The sequence below is a fragment of the Protopterus annectens genome, chromosome 1.part1 (assembly GCF_019279795.1).
Source record: "Protopterus annectens isolate FY-2018-M chromosome 1.part1, PAN1.0, whole genome shotgun sequence".
In the NCBI taxonomy this organism is placed as follows: Eukaryota; Metazoa; Chordata; order Ceratodontiformes; family Protopteridae; genus Protopterus; species Protopterus annectens.
Genome location: NC_056726.1, coordinates 597,223,142 through 597,243,497, shown reverse-complemented (window position 1 = coordinate 597,243,497; position 20,356 = coordinate 597,223,142). Strand labels below are relative to the sequence as shown.

The 20,356-nt window shown below is 42.5% G+C and overlaps 1 protein-coding gene across 1 annotated transcript in view; it reads right to left on the bottom strand.

Annotated features, from left to right (window-relative positions):
- Positions 1 to 20,356, bottom strand: part of SIPA1L2 (signal induced proliferation associated 1 like 2) — a 2,064,602-nt gene that overhangs the window by 1,452,297 nt on the left and 591,949 nt on the right. Inside the window, exon 4 of the mRNA XM_044087172.1 lies at positions 3,533 to 3,719. Coding sequence (XP_043943107.1) covers positions 3,533 to 3,719 — 187 coding nt within the window. The remainder of the gene's footprint in view (positions 1 to 3,532; positions 3,720 to 20,356) is intronic.

Sequence of the window (20,356 nt, the reverse complement as noted above, 5' to 3'; positions counted from 1 at the left end):
TATATATATATATATATACAAACATACATACATATATATATATATATATATATATTTCAAAGACAATGGCTCATCAGCTGTTACTAAGCACCACATCAAAAAAGTCATTTGAATACACTGCAGGCCCACTGGTACATCCACCTGGTTACTCCTCATGTCCATAACAGACAGGGGGATAGGCCACGGGTAGTTTTGTAATTTCCCATCTGTTTGCCTAAGTTAGATTTGAAAATATTGAGTGACACATTACAAAGGAGACTTTACTGAAAAGGTGGGGAATTATTTGGGAGAAATATCTGCTATGTCAGAAAGTCCTATTTATAATGGAATATAAACTTAGACCTCGTTGATCTCATATTTGTGCTGCTGCCAGTCTTGCAGGTATGTAGCAGGTAAAACAAGATTTGGTCACTTAAAGCTTTGTAGGTTAGGCATTGATTACCCTATAAGAGTCTGTACAAGACAGAAGGGAAATAGAACTTTTAGATGCCCTGGGTAACATGGAAAAGGCATACCTGAGAATTTCTGGTGAGGCACTAACGTTTTTAAGGTAACCATCTGAAATATCGGGGCCTGCTCGAGCGAGTCCCAAACCATGGAGACTCAATGGTCGAAAGATGAGAGTTACAGATACCATTTCATAGAATGGAAAAGGCACACCTGAGAATTTCTGGTGAGGCACTAATGCTTTTTAAGGTAACCATTTGAAATATTGTGACCTGCTAGAGTCCCAAAACATGGAGACTCAATGGTCGAAAGAGCAGAGTTACAGATACCATTTCATGGAATATTTACTTTTCTCTGAAGTACAGTAGTCTTGGAGATGGTATACATAGGTTTGGGTGAGGTACTTCAAAGTATATCCTCTGAGTGGAAGGACGTTCCCTTACCCAAGTCTTTCCAAGGCAGAGACATTCTGAAGAGGATCTAAGCAGTATCATCACTGCTAACTTTCAGGAACAGAATAACTCTGAAGGTGGCTAGCAATGGAGAAAGGTGCTGCTCTCTGTCAGGGCTATATGTACTCCTCTACAAAACTCATACAATTAAATTCAGCAGAGGAAGGCATCAGTGTACATGGCATTCTTGGACTTTGAATCAGCATTAACAGAGAGAGGCATAAAGATATGAGCAGAAGCATCATCCAAACCAGAGGAAGAACTGGCAGTGAAGGTGAAACTATCTAGCATCCTTCAGAGAAAGGCTATCATCTCCTACAGAAACTTGGAAACTGACATCCGGTTACCTGGTGTACTTACTAAATGCTATAAGACCTGACTTTCAAATAACTATATAGCTGCCTGCCTCTGAATATGTTATCACACTTGCAGCAACAACCTGGGCAGGGGAGGTTGCAGCTTAACTTTTCAAGGACTAGAACCATCAGGCCTGAGCAAAACTAGCAGGGTCTCTCTAGCCACCCTTCTCTCATATCCTCCACCAACCTCCCTATAAATTAGCTCATTCAGGTCATTTGTTCTCTCCATTTTACAATACCTGTACCATCTAAATTCTGTACAGTTTTTCCTGTGCTTGTACTTGTAAGTGGGAGACAGATTGTTTGATGGGACAGATGCAGACAGGGTCTCAAATAGCCACTTTTTTACCATAATGCCAACGACACTCCAACAAATTATTTCACTAAAACTGTCTTTGTTCTCTGAATTTTGCTATGCCTGTGTTTTGTGGAAGAGTCCTTACATTTGTTTCCCAATGTTTGGAGCTGACAATCTGTTAGGGGACAGGCAGTTCTCACAAAGCTAACAGTTTTGTGTGTTGTATGAAAGCGCTAAGACGTGTTGCTTACCTAAAAGATTTTTAAAATGGTACTATACTCATGGTTTGTTACACTGTGATATTTTGCAATTGCAGCACAAAACTATTACAGATGACAATCCCAAAAAACAATGTTTCCACAGGCACACTTCCTGGTGACTCTGGGGAAAACATTAGCTACACCAAAAAGATCAAAATTAAGTAAAAATATGGATAATTAGTAGGACATATAAAATATTGCATGACAGCTATAAGAATCAATAAGAGGAGGCTAGAAAAGATTGAAAAAACAGGCTGGAAAAACAATTTAAAAAGATGAATAGGAAGACATATAGGAAGACACATGCATGGTTCTATAGTATGCAATAATGCCCAGAAGGTTTAAGATATTTGCCTAGAAGTGTCTACGCAGGTATTTTTATACCCAAAGCAGACTTCAAAAGATTTTCCCACAGGTAGATAGCAAATGCTGTAGGTGTGCTGAGAGTGAAATAAGTCAGCAGATTTTAAAAATTCCCTACAGAGTACCCTGTCAGAAATATTGTGTAAGCAAATGGCTGCAACTAAGGACATGAGTCTTTTGAGCTGAGACACAGGATCTAAATCGTCTAAGCATAGTAAGGCCTTACTAAGTTTAACTGTACTGGCTGCCAAAAAACAACTAATAGAAAATGAAAATCAAAATTTAAACCAACTGTAACTGAAGTGTTGAATATTATAAGGCAGTTAAAAGAACTGAAAGAGGGATCTTTGGAATATAGAAGGAGCAAATTACATAGAAATAAAACAAAACTGTGGGAACAATACATGTAGAGGAGTGAGTTTTAAGGGAAGGCAGGAATTCATCAATTTATATCATGTTGGACATAACTGTAAGAAAGAAAAGGTATGTGATGTATAGGGTCTATATCAGACGACCTAATGGAAATAACAGCGAACGGCAAAACATCGAAAAGACTGGCCCTTGAAGTTGCTGTTGTGGGGGGCTGTACCCCTCACACCCCTCACTAAATATATATTTCAACTCCGAGATCGCATTACAGTGAGGAAAGGGCAAATATTCCAATCTTCACTGTACCGCTATCTCACAAACAGCACTTCGAGGTCCGGTCTTTTCGATGTTATTTCCATTCGGTCTTCTGATATAGACCCAATGTGTAATATATGCATATTAAAAAAAAATGTTAATATGGTTTGCCTTCATTTCTATTAATCTAGGTTTGTCTACGTCTTATGTGATAATTTAATAAAATATGTTAATAAAATAACCAGCAACAGCAATACAGTGCAAAATACAATGGTAATTAGCAGTTAAATGCCAAAATAGAGCATTTATTGTTTCTGAAGCACTACCAGGAACAAATTAGCATATTCCAGTGAAAACACAGACCATTCACTCCTGTGGCAGGACAGCACTGAAGACTGCATGGGTTACTCTTATTTTACAGCTGGTGGATATCCTTCGCTTGGAAAGTAACCTTCAGCCTGGTCTGAGGACGTCAAGACTATCCTTCCTGTCTGGAGCACAAATATCTGCAAGCAACTAAGCTCCATGTAAAATGAATACATTACAACAGCAATGACTCTTACGATGAACAACTGCTGTACCCTTCCTTAAGTAGCAAAGCCTGTGCTTCATAACTTGCTCCCTACAGGCACGAAAAAACAGAGAAATTCTTAAAATACTCCAAGCCACATGCAGACACAGGATGGTGATAAGGATTTTTTTTTAATTTTGCCCACACAGCAGCTTTACCTCACTTGTTCTAAAAGTAATACGGTAGTTGTACTGAGATCCATCCTTATCCTTTGCGTCATCTAACTTTTCCCTTCGGATACTAACTGCAACAGGTCCCAAATTGTCATCAGTTCCAAAGTAGTTCTGATGCTCTGTATTAAAGAAAAAATGAAGGAAAAAAAATGAAAATTTACAACAGTTACAACTCATAAAAGCCACAAGAAGACAACTGAAGAAATGCATTCCTAGACTACTGTTAATGTACCAAATTTAATACATTCAATCTTTGTTTTTACTACATCATGATGTTGCTCAAAGTTCTTTAATGTGGTGCATTTACACCAGTAAAACCACCAGATATAAAAAAGGCATTAACTTCTGAACTTGATAAACTAGTTAATCAGGAAACTGTGCACTTCCTTGTTATTTAAACTGAACTAGAGTCATGTCATAGGTTGGTACTAGGCTATCGGCCCTAGGGCCTATGCAAGCCTAGCCATAACAATTCCCTGGATATTTCTTCCCACAATATTTACTACTCTGGACCCCTGTCTAACAGGGTGACTGACACGATCCCCGGGGTGAATTTCCTATCTCCTATCCAATCATCAAGGTTCCTTTTGAAGAGGGCTAATGAGGCGCTCTGCTTGACATGTATGGGCAGTCTATTCCAGAGTACGGGGAGTCTCTGAGTCAGGAACCTATCCCTCCAGCATGTTTTGTTCATTGTGATGACAAGATTTAGATCCCTGGAGCGTGTGGCTCTGAGGGATTGGGATTTCTTTAAGTGGAGCATGTCCAACAGTTCAGGGTTTGACATGGCCTCGTATGTTAAGCAGAGATCGCCTCAGAGTAGACGATATGCCACAGAGCATAGCTGGAGTTTTTTTTGACGGTCAGCATATGCCATCTGCTTTAGGCCTGTGATTCTTTTAGTGAGGTATTTCTGTGACCTTTCCAGCTGTTGCAGATGTCTTTGTGAGGTACATACCAAATGGGGCATTATACTGTATAATGGGTCTAATGAGGGATGAGTATGGGACAATGACCTCCTTTTTTCTGGATGAAAAGCCCTTAGTGATGAGGTGTGCCACACAGAAGGATTTCCTGATGGTTGTGGTGATGAGGTTATCGTAAGTGAGACCACTGTCCACCTGTGTTCCTAAGTCTCTCATTACACATTTGATGTTTAGTGTCCTGTCACCTATGTGGTAATTCATGGGTACATGTTTTTTTTCCAAAGGGGATAACTATACATTTCTTGGCATTAAGCTTGAGACCATGGCTCTGGCACCAGGCATCTGTTTCTGTAAGGCCCTTTTGTAGCATATCCACATCATTTGGGGATTCAATAATGGCTCCCAGTTTGCAGTCATCTGCGAACTTTGGAAGCCAGAGTCCCTTAGTGTTGTGGCCTGTACTTCAGAGAAGTAGATGCCAAACAAGAGTGGTCCCAGGACTGAACCCTGAGGTACTCCACTTGTCTGGAGCTGGATTTGGAGTCGGCTACTTTTACAGTCTGGGTTCTATCAGTAAGCCAGATGGCAACCAATTGAGTGACATAGGAATTTATGCCACGCTTAGTAAGTTTATCTATGATTCCAGAGGGGGGGATGGTGTTGAAGGCCTAGGCAAGGTCCAGATAGGCTGTGTGGACCACCTTACCCTTGCCCACAGCTCTAGAGACTGATTTGAAGAAGTCAATCATATTCAGGAGACAAGATCGGCCCCTCACAAACCCAAACTGGGTGGGGTCCAGTGTTTGAAGGTTGCCAATGTCTTTGTTTATAAGTTTCATGATAATGCATTCCATGCCCTTGCAGATCAGGCTTGTCAGACTGATGGGACGGTAGTTCCCGGGATCCAAGGCGGATCCTCCCTTGCGGAGACGGATAACTGTAGCTGTGTGCCGCTCAGTAGGCACGAAGCCTGAGGTGAGGCTATGATTAAACATGACACTTAGGTGAGGTGCCAGTTCATTTTGTAGTTCATGTAGTACACAGCCTGGGATGTCATCTGGTCCCATGCATGCTGTATTCTTAGCTTTGGAGCGTGCGGTTTCTATCTGTGTGGCCGTGATTACCAGAATTTGGCAATCTTTTGGTATTGAGATGGGCCCTTTAGGGGGTGAGAGGGGGGTGAAGTTGGCACTAAATCGATCTGCCAGGATATTGGCAATATCCTTGGGATCAGTATATTTCATGCCATTCTGTTGTAGCTCAGAGCAGATCTGAGCATTGCCATTTAGATTCTTGACATAACTATAGAATGCCTTGTGGTTGTCTTTGGAATCTTTGGCAATTTTATTTTCGTGACTAGCTTTTGAGGATTTTATGAGGGATCACAGCTTCTTACTGAGGCTGGTGAGGGAGATTTTTGCATCCTGGGATTTTCCTCTTTTCTGCAACAGTTTCTTCCTTCAGTTGAATAGTTTGTTTATAGCAGGGGACCACCAGATTGGCTTCCTTTTTTGGAGAAGAGCATCTTGGTTCTATTTGGGATGGCACGATTCATGCACGAGTGGATGTGCTCATGCAGTGCCTTAGTGCACGATTTTGCAATCGAACTTCCAGATCCCGTCTGCGTGGGTGTCGGGAAGTTTGTCACTTCTGACTTCAGTAGCATGAAGTTGGCTTTGGAGAAGTTTTTTAAGGAGGTTTCCTTACTGGGGGGGTGGGGATGGGATGTGGATGTCAAGGGTGATTTGCTTATGGTCAGACCTGACCAATGAGGGGGTGACCATGGGTGTGGAGCATCTATCTCCCATGTTGGTAATGACCAGGTCTAGGATATTAGAGCCCCTGGTGGGACAATGGATTAGTTGATCCAGGGCATTGGAATTTATGAATTCCAAGAACAGTTGGGAAAAGGAGTTGGTACCCGAGTAGTTTTCCCAGTTAATGGCAGGGTAGTTGAAATCACCCAGTATTAGGGTGTTTGGTTGTATCTTAATATCTTCCAGTATGTTTAGAAAGGTGTAGTGAGTATCTTGGGGCATGGTGGGGGATCTGTAGCAAGCTGCAATTTGGATTGCAGTCTTACCTAGTTTTAGTTACACCTGGAGAATTTCAGATGCATTGTGTTGGACAACTAGCCTGGAGGTGTGAATATGGACACTCCTCCACCTTTAGTGTTTCGGTCTTGGCTTTGTGGCCGAAAAGTGTGGTAAGAATTGCTGCCTAGTATTGCAGGGGTGCTCGCTGGAGCCTTGAACCAGGTCTCAGTTACTGCACAGATATCGATGTTCTCCATTTTTAGGAGTGCCTCGAGAGAGTGCATTTTGAGGTTTAAACTTCTAGCATTGAGTAGCATTACCTTCAGATTTTGCATGCTTGTATCTGTTACGGTAGTGGTTTTATCCTTTGAACCTTGCCTAAAAAAGGCACTATAGGGTTGGCAAGAGCTTTAGCCAGTAACCTGAATCCCAGGGGTGACAGATGCAGACCATCTCTGGCAAAGCATCGTGGTTTGTCGATCATGTCTTCCCAGGCAGACAAATACTGGATCCCCTTTGAATGACACCAGAAGCTTTGCCAATTGTTGAAGTCAATCATTTGGTCCTTATACTGTGGTATAATTCTGGGCAAAGGCAGGATGCTACTCAGGGCTAGGGTCATACCTGTCTGGGTCACATGATCCAAGAGCTCTTCCATGTCTCTTTTCATGTAGTCCAGGCAGGTACGTCTCAAGTGATTCACTCCAGCATGGACAATGACAGAGTTGTATTTGTACTTGTTGTGGAGTGACTTGAGTGCATGCGTTATGTGGCGGATCCTGGCACCCGACAGGCAGCTGATTGTAATTTTCCCCTTGTTCAGCCTGGTGAGTGGGACATCAGTGTGCCTGACTATACAGTCACCTATGACTAAAGTGTTGGGTACGTTGTCTTGCCTTAGGGGCTGTTGTTGGGTGGCACACTGGTGTTGTGAGCTATGTGTCACTTTGGTTGTGACTGGTGTTTGTTTGCATTTCAGTTTCGGAGGTCCTTGTTGCTTGGGCAGGTTAATGTTAAGGGCCTCCGCATATGTGGGTTTAGTGTTGCTGTGTGTGGGTGTTGATGGTGTGCGATTTGAAGGGCTATGAGTTGCTTGAGGTGTAATGCAGGTGTTAACCTTCTCCTCTTAACTGTCTAGGACATTCACCAGAAACTACAGCTGTGTTGGCAATTTACTATAACTGCATCTTCAGTCCTGATTTTCCCCAGAGAGCAGGACCTGTCCCACTGACCATTCAGACTGATTCTAGGTAAAGACTGGAGGATGGGTGGGAGGTGACAAGATGTGGTACCCACCCCAACCCCAGGAGCACAGAAAACAAGGGATAGCAGGAATGAAAAGGGTGCTGCAACACTGACCCACCTGAATATCTACAGGTATAAGTTACCAACACAATGGTACTATGTACTTCTTTGTCAGTGCTGCAATATTAAGTCTTGGAAGGACTCTCAAAGCTAATTTATTGAGGTGGATGAAGAGACTCTGTGGGTTGGCAGAGGTAAACTAGGCCCTGGAAACTGCACCAAGGTGATAATGTTTGGTAAATGTGCAAACAGAAGTCCAAGTGACTGCTTCCAGGAAAAATTTGGTTGGAGTTTCTTTCAAGAATACTGTGATGCCTCCATTTTCTTTGAAGTGTGCTCTTACTTCCCCATGTATATCTGATACATATATCATAGCAAAGAAAGTAATACAACTGGTTATCCATTTCAAGATTATCCATTTCCCTACATGCCTTTCCTTTTTTTTCTGCAAATGCCATCAAGAATTGATCAGATCTCAGAGAATTTAGAACCTCAAGTCATCTATGTACATCAAGGGAATGCAGGTCTCCTTCTTTGTTCTGAGGATTTGGAAAAAACAATCACAAATGGATGGTTTGGTTCAATCAGTGTACTGATTTTATTTTTTAATTTTATTTTACATTTGTTTTCCGGGAAAGTCTGACTGGACACAGGTCCATTTTCAGCAGAGGCCCGGGGAGAAAAGCTCCAAAGTACAATACAATACATATGAGAGGTATAAAATACATATAAGCATATGATAAAGTAGAGATTAACAAGCTCTTAAATAAACAGCACAAGCATTACACTGAAACTTGATTTTTTTTAAAGATAACAATATTGAAATTGCAGTTTGCACATATATGTTTTCAAGGATAAAAACAGGCTGGTAATGGTGCTTAAATTGCATGAGATCATTTATTTGAGGCAACAGGAAAGACAAAGGTGGATTCCACCTTAAGCATAAGAGTTGAGTTAGCAGTTTGAAAGGAGATGCAAGTGCTGGTTCAAGGGGGGGGTAGGGTCAACTTTTGCAGTACATAATTGAGTGCCTATGCAGGGACATGATTCTATCTTTGATGGCCTAAGGTGTAGAATCCCTTTCAGAAACGGTTTTGTCTGGAGTAAGTAAGTAAGCCAGATGGGACACTGGCAGGCAGACAGATATAGCTGCAGAATGCACTTTTACATTAGAATAAGATGGGCTTTTCCTGTACAAATGGGATAGGTAATCCAGGATCTGTTCTATCTGATATTCGGTGGATAACATTTCCTTGCCTTTGCACCATATAGAAGTACATCCTCTGAAAATAACTGCCTGGATGGAATCAAAAGCCAAACATCCAGGCTGTCAAGCTAAGTGTCCAAAAGATGGGGTAAATGACAGACACTTTTCTCTATATAAGAAAGTCCATGTGTAAATGTAGAGTTCTGTTTCTACCACCATTGAGGGTAAGAGGCAGGGAAACACAGTGCTGTGTGGACCTGTAAAAAGCAATCAAAATGATCTTTGGCCCATCTTTCCTCAGTTTCTGCAGTACCCCGAGGACCGGGGATAGTGGAGGGAAGGCATAAAGAAAGAGGTCTGTCCAGGTGAAACAGAAGGTGTCTGTTCTTCATGCTCCTCTCTGAGGAGTTCTGGAACAAAACTTCTTGATCTGCCTGTTTACTGTACATGCAAACAGGTCTACTTCTGGCACACCCCATCTGTGTATTAAGTCAGTGAACACTTCTCTCCAACATCCACTTGCTGGGGTCTAGGAAGGATCTCAGACTGTCTGCTAGCAGGCTGTGCTGTCAAAGAATGTAAGAGACTACAAGGGAGACAGCGGCTGGTGGTATGCTAACTGCCATAATTTCACTGCTAGTCTGAACATGTGGTAAGATTAAGTTCCCCCTTGTTTGCTGATGTTCCATATGGCGGCAGCCGCGGTGGTGCAGCAGTTAGCGTTGCCGCCGCACAGCAAGAAATTCTCCGGTTCGATCCTCAGCTGGGGTGCCTTCTGTGCGGAGTCTGCATGTCCTCCCTGTGGTCGTGTGGGCTCCCACATCCCAAAGACATTCTGTAGATGGATTGGAGACACTAAATTGTCCCTAGGAGTGAGTGCATGCATGTGTGTGCCTTCTGTGGAAGGTTGGGTGCCGGGCTGGCAACTCGACACTGTAAAACTCCACTGCCAATCATGAGTGGATAGATGATCCACTGTGGAGACCCCTAACCAGGAAAAGCCAAAAGAAGAAGAAGTTGTCTGTGAGGATCTTTAAAGGTTCTGGCATTAGTTTGTCCTTGAAGGCTTTCATGGTCAGGAAGACTGTCAACATCTCTTATTTATTTTATTGACATTTGTTAACAGTGTTTGTCCAACTAGGCTTGTAGATCATTTTCAGTGGAGACCCAAGGAGAAAAGCTCCAGTAGTACATTTTAAACAAGTACAATTTTAAACAATATTGATATAATAGCAGTTATAACAAAAATATATATTTTTTTTGCGGTATGGAACAGACAAATCCTATTTATTTATTTATTTATTTATCTCTTTCATATTAATATGCTGGCCTGCCAAATGTTTGTTCCATATTCTGCTGGACTGCCAAACTGCCTAAATATGCCCCCCTCCCCCCCCCAGCCTGGTCAGTGCTGTCCAAGGTCAAGGTCTGATTTGTTTCTGGAAGGTAGAACAGGACAGTACAATTGTGTACACTTACCATAATTGTAAATGTTAGAGTGTATTCACTGTTGCATTCTAGACTATTGGGATCTCCTGCCATGAAAGTCCTCGGCCACCCCAACTACCAGAGAAAATTCTTTCTGGCTCCGAGGCTGGCAGATGCTCTGACCAAAGTCAGTATGCTCGAGTATAAAGGTAGCCAGCCTGCATCATGAAATCAGTATTTTCTTGCCCTCAAGTAGGAGGAACACCAAGAAGATGGGTGGTATCCAATGGATAACCTGACAGAGCAAGGGAGACCAGGAAGGGTCACTTGGCAGAGATGTAGAAGGACAGAAAGAAGCACACATAGTAGGCTAAGGGGGTAGGAGGGAGGGAAAGAAGACTGCAACAGTGAATACTCTTGAACATCGTCATTTATGGTAAGTGTACATAAATGTACTATGTGCTTCCTGTTTCACTGTTGCAGTCCTAACTATTGGGAAGATTCCCAAAGATGAAAAGGTGGGAGGGAGGAAGGGGCCTAAAGAGAAGAGAGGATGCCCTGCAGGACTGAAGTGGCAAAGCCTGCTCTAGACTTGGAAAAGACTGCCAAATAGTAGTGTTTGGTGAAGGATGCTCTAAGGACTAGGTGGCAGCTTCTAAAATGTCCTTGGTAGCAATGCCATTAAAGGGAGCAGAGATTGCTGTTGCTCTGGTGGTGTGTGACCTGATCCCTACTGGAGGTACTTTACCATGAGACCTGTAAGAAAAGGAGATGCAATGGGAAATACATTTGAAAATAGTTTGCTTAGAGGTCGGTTTGCCCTCTGAGCCAGGGGCAAAGGTAATGAACAGCTGTTCAGTCTTCCTGAAGGTTTTAGTCTTGTCCAGATAGAAGCGCATCTGTCTGAGTACATCCAAGGAATGTAGAAGTCTCTCCCCTTTGTTTTGAGTGTTGGGAAAGAGATGAATGGCCTGGTTCAGACAGGTGTCAGTGACCACCTTGGACATAAAGGAGGGGTTGGTTCTAAGAGAGACCCTATCCCTGTGGAAGATAAATAAGAAAAGCTTCCACTGCCATAAGGGCCTGCAACTCAGAAAAACTCCTGGCTGAAGTGATAGCCAGAAGCAGTGCTGTTTTCCAAATCAGGAACTTTAGGTCAACAGAAACTGTTGACTCAAAAGGGTGCAAAGGTCAGCTTCTCTAACACAAAGTTAAGGTCCCATGCAGGAGTAGGTTTCCTTCGGGGGGGGGGGGGGGTCTAATGTGAATTACTCCCCTAAGAAATTGTCTTAAGAGAGGATGGGAGAAGACAGGGGGGTGAGAAGGCACATATGCAGAGATGGTACTATCATGGATTTTAATGGAAGAATGAGGCAGTCCTTGATTCAGCAGGCCAGTCAGGTTATAATGCTGTAAATATGTGCTGATTGGGGATCTAGGTGGTGGTTATTGCACCAAACAGAGAACCTTTTCCATTTAGCGGAGTAGGACTTCCTAGTGCTAGATCTTCTGGATTATTTGAGGATGTCTAGCACCTGTTTACTTAGGGTAGTACCGCTGATGGTTCTTGTGGGATCGTCCAAGCTACAAGGCTGAGGATCTGCCGGTTGGGATGGACCACTTTTCCCCCATTCTAGGTGAGGTCTACCCTCTGAGGTAGAAACCATGGGATCTGGTTGGTGAGCTTGAGGAAGAGGGGACCCCAATGCTGTCTGGGCCAGTTTGGAGCTATCAGAATTACTCTTGGGCCCTGTTCACTTAAGAGAAGAAGGGGAATGCATAAATGAAGAGTTAAGCCCATTGGAAGGAGAAGATATCTGTTTTACAGGCCGTCTCCTGTCCATTCCTGGTGCAGAATTTTTGTAGGTGTGCATTTTCTTGGATGCAGAGAGGTCCACCTGTGAAACTTCCCAAGTTTGGGTAAGTGTTTGAAAAATCTCTGGATGCAGATGCCACTCATGGGGTCCATCAGATTCCTGCTGAGATGGTCTGCCAGAGCATTTTGAACTCCTGTGAGGTGTTGCACTATGAGGTTCAACCCCATGGAATGTGCTGTTTCCCAGATTAGCACTGCTAGATGGCACAGAGGGTAGGAATTTGTCCCTCCATGTATGTAAGTATCACATTACTGTGGTATTACTTGTCTGTAATAGCAGTACACCTGGTGTCCCTATTTCATTGAAGGCTATCAGCCCCTTTAGTACTGCAATGAGTTCCTTCCAATTGATGCATCTGTCCTGTGAGTAGAAATCCCACTTTCCCTGGATTTGAAGGTCCTGAAATTGAGCCCCCCAGGCTGGCTCTGAGGCATCTGTGGTTAGGGTTTGACCCTGTGGTGAGAAGTTGAAGGGGAGGGCCTGATTCTGGGAGCAAGCCTGCAACCACCATGCAAGCTCTTGTTTGAGGCAAGGTATTAGGGGAATCTGGGTCTCTACAGACTGTGAGCTCTGGTACCATACATTCTTGAGTTACCACTGGAGCTTCCTCATGTGCAGCTAGCAAGGGGAACCATGAGGATACATGAAGTCATGTATCCCAGGGCTTTTAGGAATTCCCTTGCTGAGATGCAATTGCTCAATTGTATCCTGTGGAAGTAATCCGACAGAAAGGAGACGTTCTCTGGAGGGAGGAATGCCTTTTGAAGAGAGGAGTCCAAAAGAGCCTCCAGGAAAACCAATTTTTTTGGGCTGGTGAGGTGTTGTAATTCTGGAGGCTCACTCTGAACCCCAAGGAAGAGAAAAGTTCCTGGGTGAATCTAAGGTCCTTGAGGAGTTTTGCCTGATCTGTGGCCTGTATGAGACGGTCGTCTAGGTATAGATAGATTAGGATCCCCCTGGTCCTGCAGAAAGTTACTGCTTTGTGCCAGGCACTTTGTGAATACTAAAACACTACAACCTGACCTTTAAAATAAAGAAAATACACAGGAGCTAGGCTAGTAGATTTTCTTTTTATTGGTGCTTCTGGTACCTCGGCTGAATGCCTTCAAAGAATAACAAGCCACCACTCAGCTCAGTAAATTACAATGCTGTTGGCAAGTTTTTATCTTCAAGGGTGCAAACCGTTTGTTTGAGTTGTTCAAGGATAGTCTCTTGATACTTAATCATATGAAATTGGCAGTTTAGAGCCTTCATGGTAAGAGTGGCAGATGTGCACACTTTTCTGCCAAACATGTCAAGGGGCCAGCTCTCTTTATATGTGGGAAGAGGATTTCTGGATGAACTGGCTCTAGCTCCTTTAGGTCCTGCAGTGATCACTTCTGGGTCAGCAGCAGGAGTTTTTAACAGGTATTTATGGAAATCCTGAACCCTGTAAAACCGGTCTTGTTTACGTGGGGCACGTGGGAGGGAATCAGGTTTTAAGCAGGATTCCAAAAAGACATCCTCCACTACTTTTATAATGGGGGGATACAGCCAGAGGCTTGTGCTCAGGCAAGTCCAGAAACTCCCTCTTTTCTTTGTTTGTGGTAGTCTTGAGCCTCCCACTAAAAATGTTGTCTCATGGCATGGATGATCTCTCCAAAAGTGAAATCCTCGGGGGTGGGGGTGGGGTGCAGAAGGGAGGATTTCCTCAGAATCTTCATATGATGTATAGGAGGGACATTCCTCAGACCCAGAGTCCTCAAGGTTGGTGTTCTCCATAGAAAGAAGGTATTCCTGGTAAATTTCTGGGGGACCATCTCTTTTCCTTTTCACAGGGGAAGTAGCCCCTGAAGCTTGCCTTAATCTGACAATAGAGATCAAGTCCTCGGCTAATTTCATTAAATTATGCTGGGACCCCTGTGAAGTGAAGTCATAAGGCCTAGCTGAAGGCCTTGATGCAGAAGCCTTCCTAGGAGTGGGTACAGCCTTGGACTTCAGGGTGTCTGACGACCTGATGCCCGTGTATGGTGAGTATTGAATGAGCATCGGAGCTGGAGTGGGTCAAAGCCTAGTAGCAGAGTCTCTGAGCAGTGTACCCTCCTTGGAAGCCAAGGCCTGCAGAGCGGTCCTGGACCTGACCAATTAGCCAAAGTCAGGGGCTTGTGCACAGATGGAAGGTACTAACGGCATGACTGACTCTGAAAGGGTCTCAACAGAGGCCTCTGTCACCGGTATAAGGAAAAGAAGGGGGCTGGGTAAGCGCCTTACCTTGCTCAACAATCACAAGGCTGGAAGGAGAAACAGGCAGGGAATGACAGCCATCAGAAGACCTTAGCTTTTGTTTCTTTTCTTTCTTGCACATCGTTCAAATTCAGAATGACCAATAGATGCCAAAGGAGCAGGTTGCTGGCTAAGGAACTTTGCTGAATATTCAGCCCTACACCTAATAGTCCTGGTATTAAAATGCGCACAGAAACGACAACTGGGGATGTCATGGTCTGGGCCTAGGCAAGTGACACAAAGGGAATGAAAGTCTCTGTGTGGGATCTGTTTGCCACAATGGAGACAGTTATTTCCTTTGGTCATGTCAGATAAAGGTAAGAAAAAAGTTCCCCAACAGGGTACTTTATCTTGTCCAATGACAATTCTGTCTTGTATGGACCAACCAACTCACTTGAATACAGCTTCAAGCTCCGTGGCAAGAAAAGACTGATTTCATAATGCAGGCTGGCTACCTTTATACCCAAGCTTACTGACGTTGGTCAAGGACTCCGCCTACCTGGGAGCCAGAAAGAATTTTGTCTGGTAGTGGGGCCAGCCAACAGCTTTCACTGCAGGAAATCCCAATAGTTAGGACTGCAACAGTGAAACACTAACATCATCCATAGATTTGCCTCACTGGCTTCCTTCCACCACGGAGTTCCCGTTTAGAGCAAGGAAGAAGAAGAATGGGGGCTTCTACAGTTTGCTGTGACCAGCAGTTTTTTTTTTTTTTTAAGGAACCACTGCAATTTGTAAAGTGCAGTTTTGCCAGAGGGACCCTAAGCAACATCAGGAACTCTCTTGCTGTTAATAGTTTGCCATATGAGAGTGTTGATGAAATATCCCAAAAGGAACGGAATCTTGTATTTTGGCAAGAATGTCCTCTGCTAAGCAAACTACAGTTGCTTTTAACAGAAGCAAGATGCTCCTAGGAAGGTAACCAGGCTGTTTGGTATTACTCATGCCTTCTGGACATTAGGGTTAGGCCCACCTTCTGAAAGCAATCCACTGTGATCTGCATGGCTAGGAGATGTTCGACAACAGATGCTGCCTGAATCAGGCAATCAAGTATGGGTAAATCTGGACCCCTTTGGTCATGAAATAGGGCATGACTAGTGCTAGGTCTTTGGTAAACACTCTGGGTGCAGTAGCCAAGCCAAATGACAATATACAGAACTGGAAATGGGAACCCCTGCTTTTAAAGTGTAGGAACTTCATGTATTGCTGTAGAATAGGAATATGAAGTTAGGTGACCTTCATGACCATCCACTTCCCTGGCAAAATGAGTGTCAGAAGCTTTTGCAAAGTTAGAATTTTGAACATGGGCACTGCCAAGAAATTTGCTGAGCTTTGAAAGAACTAAGATTAGCCTCCAGAGTCCATCCTTCATTTCTTGGGACCAAGAAAAGGCTGGAAAAGGACCATGCATAGAGAGCACAATCATTTTCTCTGTTTTTTTTTGTGTGTGTGTGGGGGGGGGGGGTTGTCTTAGTAGGGAATAGCTTTCCAGAATTGTACAAAGTATCCTTCCCTTATAATCTGCATCACCCACTGGTCCGGAGTGATCTCCTCACAATGACTGAGAAAAGAGGAGTGTCTTCCTCCAAGAAAACTTGGAGACGGGAAGAGTTGGGCTAGGGAGGAATCTGGGGTGGGGAAGGAGGTACTGAACATAGTCAGAGCTGCACCCTGCCAGGATTTGGGTCTTTGGATCACCCAAGTTTAGATTGTTGGTCATGTTCCCACTTTCTTTGATACATCGGCCATTTCCCTTTGGGAGCTTATGACTTTTCTTTCTTTGGGAGAAAGGGGGGAGGACTTACTTGGGTAGCTGCTACTGTATCTTGATGTTGGGAGAAGGACAGTTCCTTGACTACATTTTTGATCTTCCACTTCTGATCCAATTTCTCAAACACCATCTCCATAGAAGTCCAAAGAAAAAGTGCTTATCTCTGCATTAACATGACCTGACAGCGGTTGTGTTCCCATCCAGGCAGTTCTTGCAATGAACATCATAGCCACACTTGAGTGTCTGGACACCTGGAGACTTGCACTGCACAACTCCTAGAAGTCCCTCTTACGGCTTTTAACCTGGATCCCCCCTACCTCACACTTGATTTGTTCCTGAAATTAATCAAGGTATACGAATCTATGGAACTGGCATTTCAGTGTTCTTATGGCCAGGGGTGTTATACTTGGAACTTGCAGAAGAAACAGCATACAACGGCCAAGCACTACCTGATTTCAGGAGCTGACAAAGGAATTTGGGCTTATACCTTTTCACCCTATCACAAAATTGAGCACAAAATTGGCAATTTGATATGTCATACTCCAGGCCTAGAAAGAGATGCAATAGAAATTAAAATCTCTGTGAGGGTTTTGTTTCCCACAGCTATGACAACTGTTACCTTTACTTGACATTAAACAATTAGGCAGTGTTAAAAAAAGGTAACAGTAAACTTCCATGATAGCATACTTGACTGAATCTTTGAGATTTTGGCCAAGTGGACTAAAGACCCTAGTGTACACAGTCTGGTGCTATGAACTGACATGTCACCAACTCCAGCATGAAAGAAAGTTCCAAGACTTGGAAATACAATACTGACTACAAAGATCATCAATGCAAGATCAGATCACCTAGATCATGCAAGGACTCTGACAGATGTAAGATTTGCCTTAAGTCAGGATATTTGTCCAAAGCAAATCAGAGGTGCTAAGAAACTAGAAATATTTTATTTTTATTTTTTTATTTTTTATTTTATTTAACATTTGTTGACCGGAAAAGTCCGACTAGGTTCCACAGATCCTGTTTTCAGCAGAGGCCCGGGGAGAAATGCTCCAGAAGCATGTCTTTAGAATGTGGGAGGAAACCGGAGTACCTGGAGGAAACCCACGCAAACGCAGGGAGAACATGTAAACTCCGCACAGAAGGCACCCCAGCTGAGAATCGAACCAGAGAACCTCTTGCTGTGAGGCGACAGCATTAACCACTGCACCACTGCGCTGCCTAAAAAACTTAAAAATTAATTGGGTCATGCTACCAACCATATGTGCCACATATTTTAGTAAGCATGTATTCTGACTGTGGCCAGACAAAAATTTAACAGATTATTATTTGTGGGTGTACAATGAATTCAGGTATAAAAAAGATTCTGCTAACTTCATAGCAAAGCCTCCCCAATCAGAAGAATACAAGTGAAAATTTTAACTATGAAGTGAGAAATATACAACTCAAACATAAGAAGTAAAAAGAAAAGGAACAGACGTTGACAGCACCACCACGATGGCTACACACAGGGTAGATGAATGATTAGAGCTTTCCTAGTGTAAAAACTGAGAATGTTTAAAAAAAAAAGTTAACAATTTTGGTAGAATTCAGTTACTGGCTAGTAGTTACATTGCTGGATGCCAGCAAAGAATACATTTGAAAAAAGTAAGAGAAAAGCTTCCAGAAATGGTGAAACGTCTCTGGCTGGAAATAACCTTGTCAGCAAAAAGCAGCTGAATTTTCAACTTCATTACAGGAGATGGTTTCCAGCAATTTAGGAAGAAAAGTAGATTAAATTCACTTTGAGTTTGAAGTAAGAAAGGCACTGGAGCAATACATAAAAATAAATGAAAAAAGTCTGGAAAAATGGAGACGAAATTTGAAGTAACTATTCAGATGAGCTGATAAAACTGCAGAAATCAGAGACTGAAATGAAGCAAAGACTTGCTGCACATGAGGCTTCTAATGAAAATATGTTTAAAAAAAACAGTAAAGTCAGAAGACACAGGACAAAGAGAAAACCTGGCATTTCTGCTATACCAAAGAAACTGGAAGGAACATACTGCATTAGTTTTATGAAAGTACAAATAGGCAACTGGTCTGGTATTCCACAGCAGGATTTGGAAACTGAAAGGACACATCATGTGCATGCTCCAAATCTGGCCGTGAGAAAGCAGCCACAACCTATATTATTAAAGATACAATCATACAGCAGAAAAAGCTGCTCCTGACAGAACTGTGGCAGAAGGGAAAAGCATTAAAAATTGGAGACAGAGTGGGGGAAAAAGGTGATTAACCACTGTATACTACGCAGAAGAGAAATTGTATCCCAGCAATCGGGGGATGTCAAGAAGCAGGTGTTAGATTTAAGTTACTATACCATCAATCTATCTTCAGAATATTTTTTACTGGAAGATCAAAAACATTTTTGTCTTCAGAACAGGATAAAGTTGAAATCAAAAATGTTTAGCCACCAAAGAATGAGCCAGCAAGCTGAAAGAGAATTGGCTTCTCATGCTTCTGCAAACACCAATACCACATATAGATTTTGTCAGTGAAATCTTTTCTTTTGGCAAAATAAAAATGCTTGACTAACAGAAAAAATAAATAAATAAAAAGCCCAGGAGATGACTAGAAGATGTAAGCCACACACCGTAGATAGGAAGGTGAGATGATCAGGAAGAAGACCAGCAACAAGACAGTAGTCAACGGAAAGAACGGAAAAGCATCATTCCCACTGAATATAGTTAAGATACATGAATTGTGGTTCTGCATGAAGAAGTGGCTGTAAAAGACTGGAAGTTTGCTGACTATGTTAAAACTGGTGAGAAGACACTAAAACATTATCCCCACTTCTTGTCGTTGGTGTTTATAAGAACAATGAAGGGACTGAAAAAGTGACTAAATAAAAAAATGTTCTTAATATCTGTATAATACATTTCATGATGTACATAGTGTAAAGCAGTTCTGTACAACAAAGTCAGAAGTGTTCTAAAGAGTTCAGGGAAGTTTTATTAGTGAGCTGTATACCTGTGATATTAAAATAAAAAATGACTTTTTCTTAATTGTAATGTATCAAGGCTTTACAATGTAAAATTTTAAAAAAGGCTGGTAAGAAGCAAGTTAAAATTAATACAATGTTGTGATTTTGGTATGTTTGGAAGGAAGGATATAAAGTGTACTGATTACATTTTCATTTAATGTAGAATTAAAAGATTATTTCCCTTTTATTTATAGAGGTCGCAATCTAAGCAAATGTTCTTAGTTTAAGCTATAAACATGATTTTTAAAGTAAATATGTTTGAACAACAAGAGAACATGATGAAAAACATAAGAAAAGTTCTTTCTAACATATATGCAGTTGCAAGCCATTTAATTTTCCATTACAGTTGCTTTTAACAGAAGCAAAATGCAAGCAAATAACCATGACAGGTCTGACCATCAATGTGTTCTTTTGGTGATCTCTTCAGCAGAGGGGCCAAACACTGAATATCTATTCAAAGAAGAATTTAAAATGTCATTTTTGAGATCTTCTGGGAGTTATGAGAATGCAGCCAGGAAAAGAACTCTTCAAAAAGTACAGTTTTGTACCTACCATAAATGTAGATGTTCCGAGTGTATTCACTGTTGCAGTCATTACTCTTGGGTTATCCTGCTGGCAGGCTACCTGCAGTCGGCCTGAATTCCAAAGTCCTGGTCTGGCATCGGCTGCTGTCGCCTCTTACCTGACATTAGTGCGCCAGGGGTATAAAAGATGCAGCAGACACCATTTTCTTCAGTTTTTCTTGCCCCAGATGTCAGGTGCCCCCAAAAGGGAAGGCTAAATATATTATGCCAATAAATATATATGCAGAAAAGAAACATTTCCTTCATCTACAAGCAAATACACCACATAGGTTGTATAGAACAGAGAAGTACAGATAAACCCCAGCAAAAGAAAGGGGGACGGTGGGAGGGTAACCTGGACTGCAACAGTGAACACACTCGAACATCTACATTTATGGTAGGTACACAACTG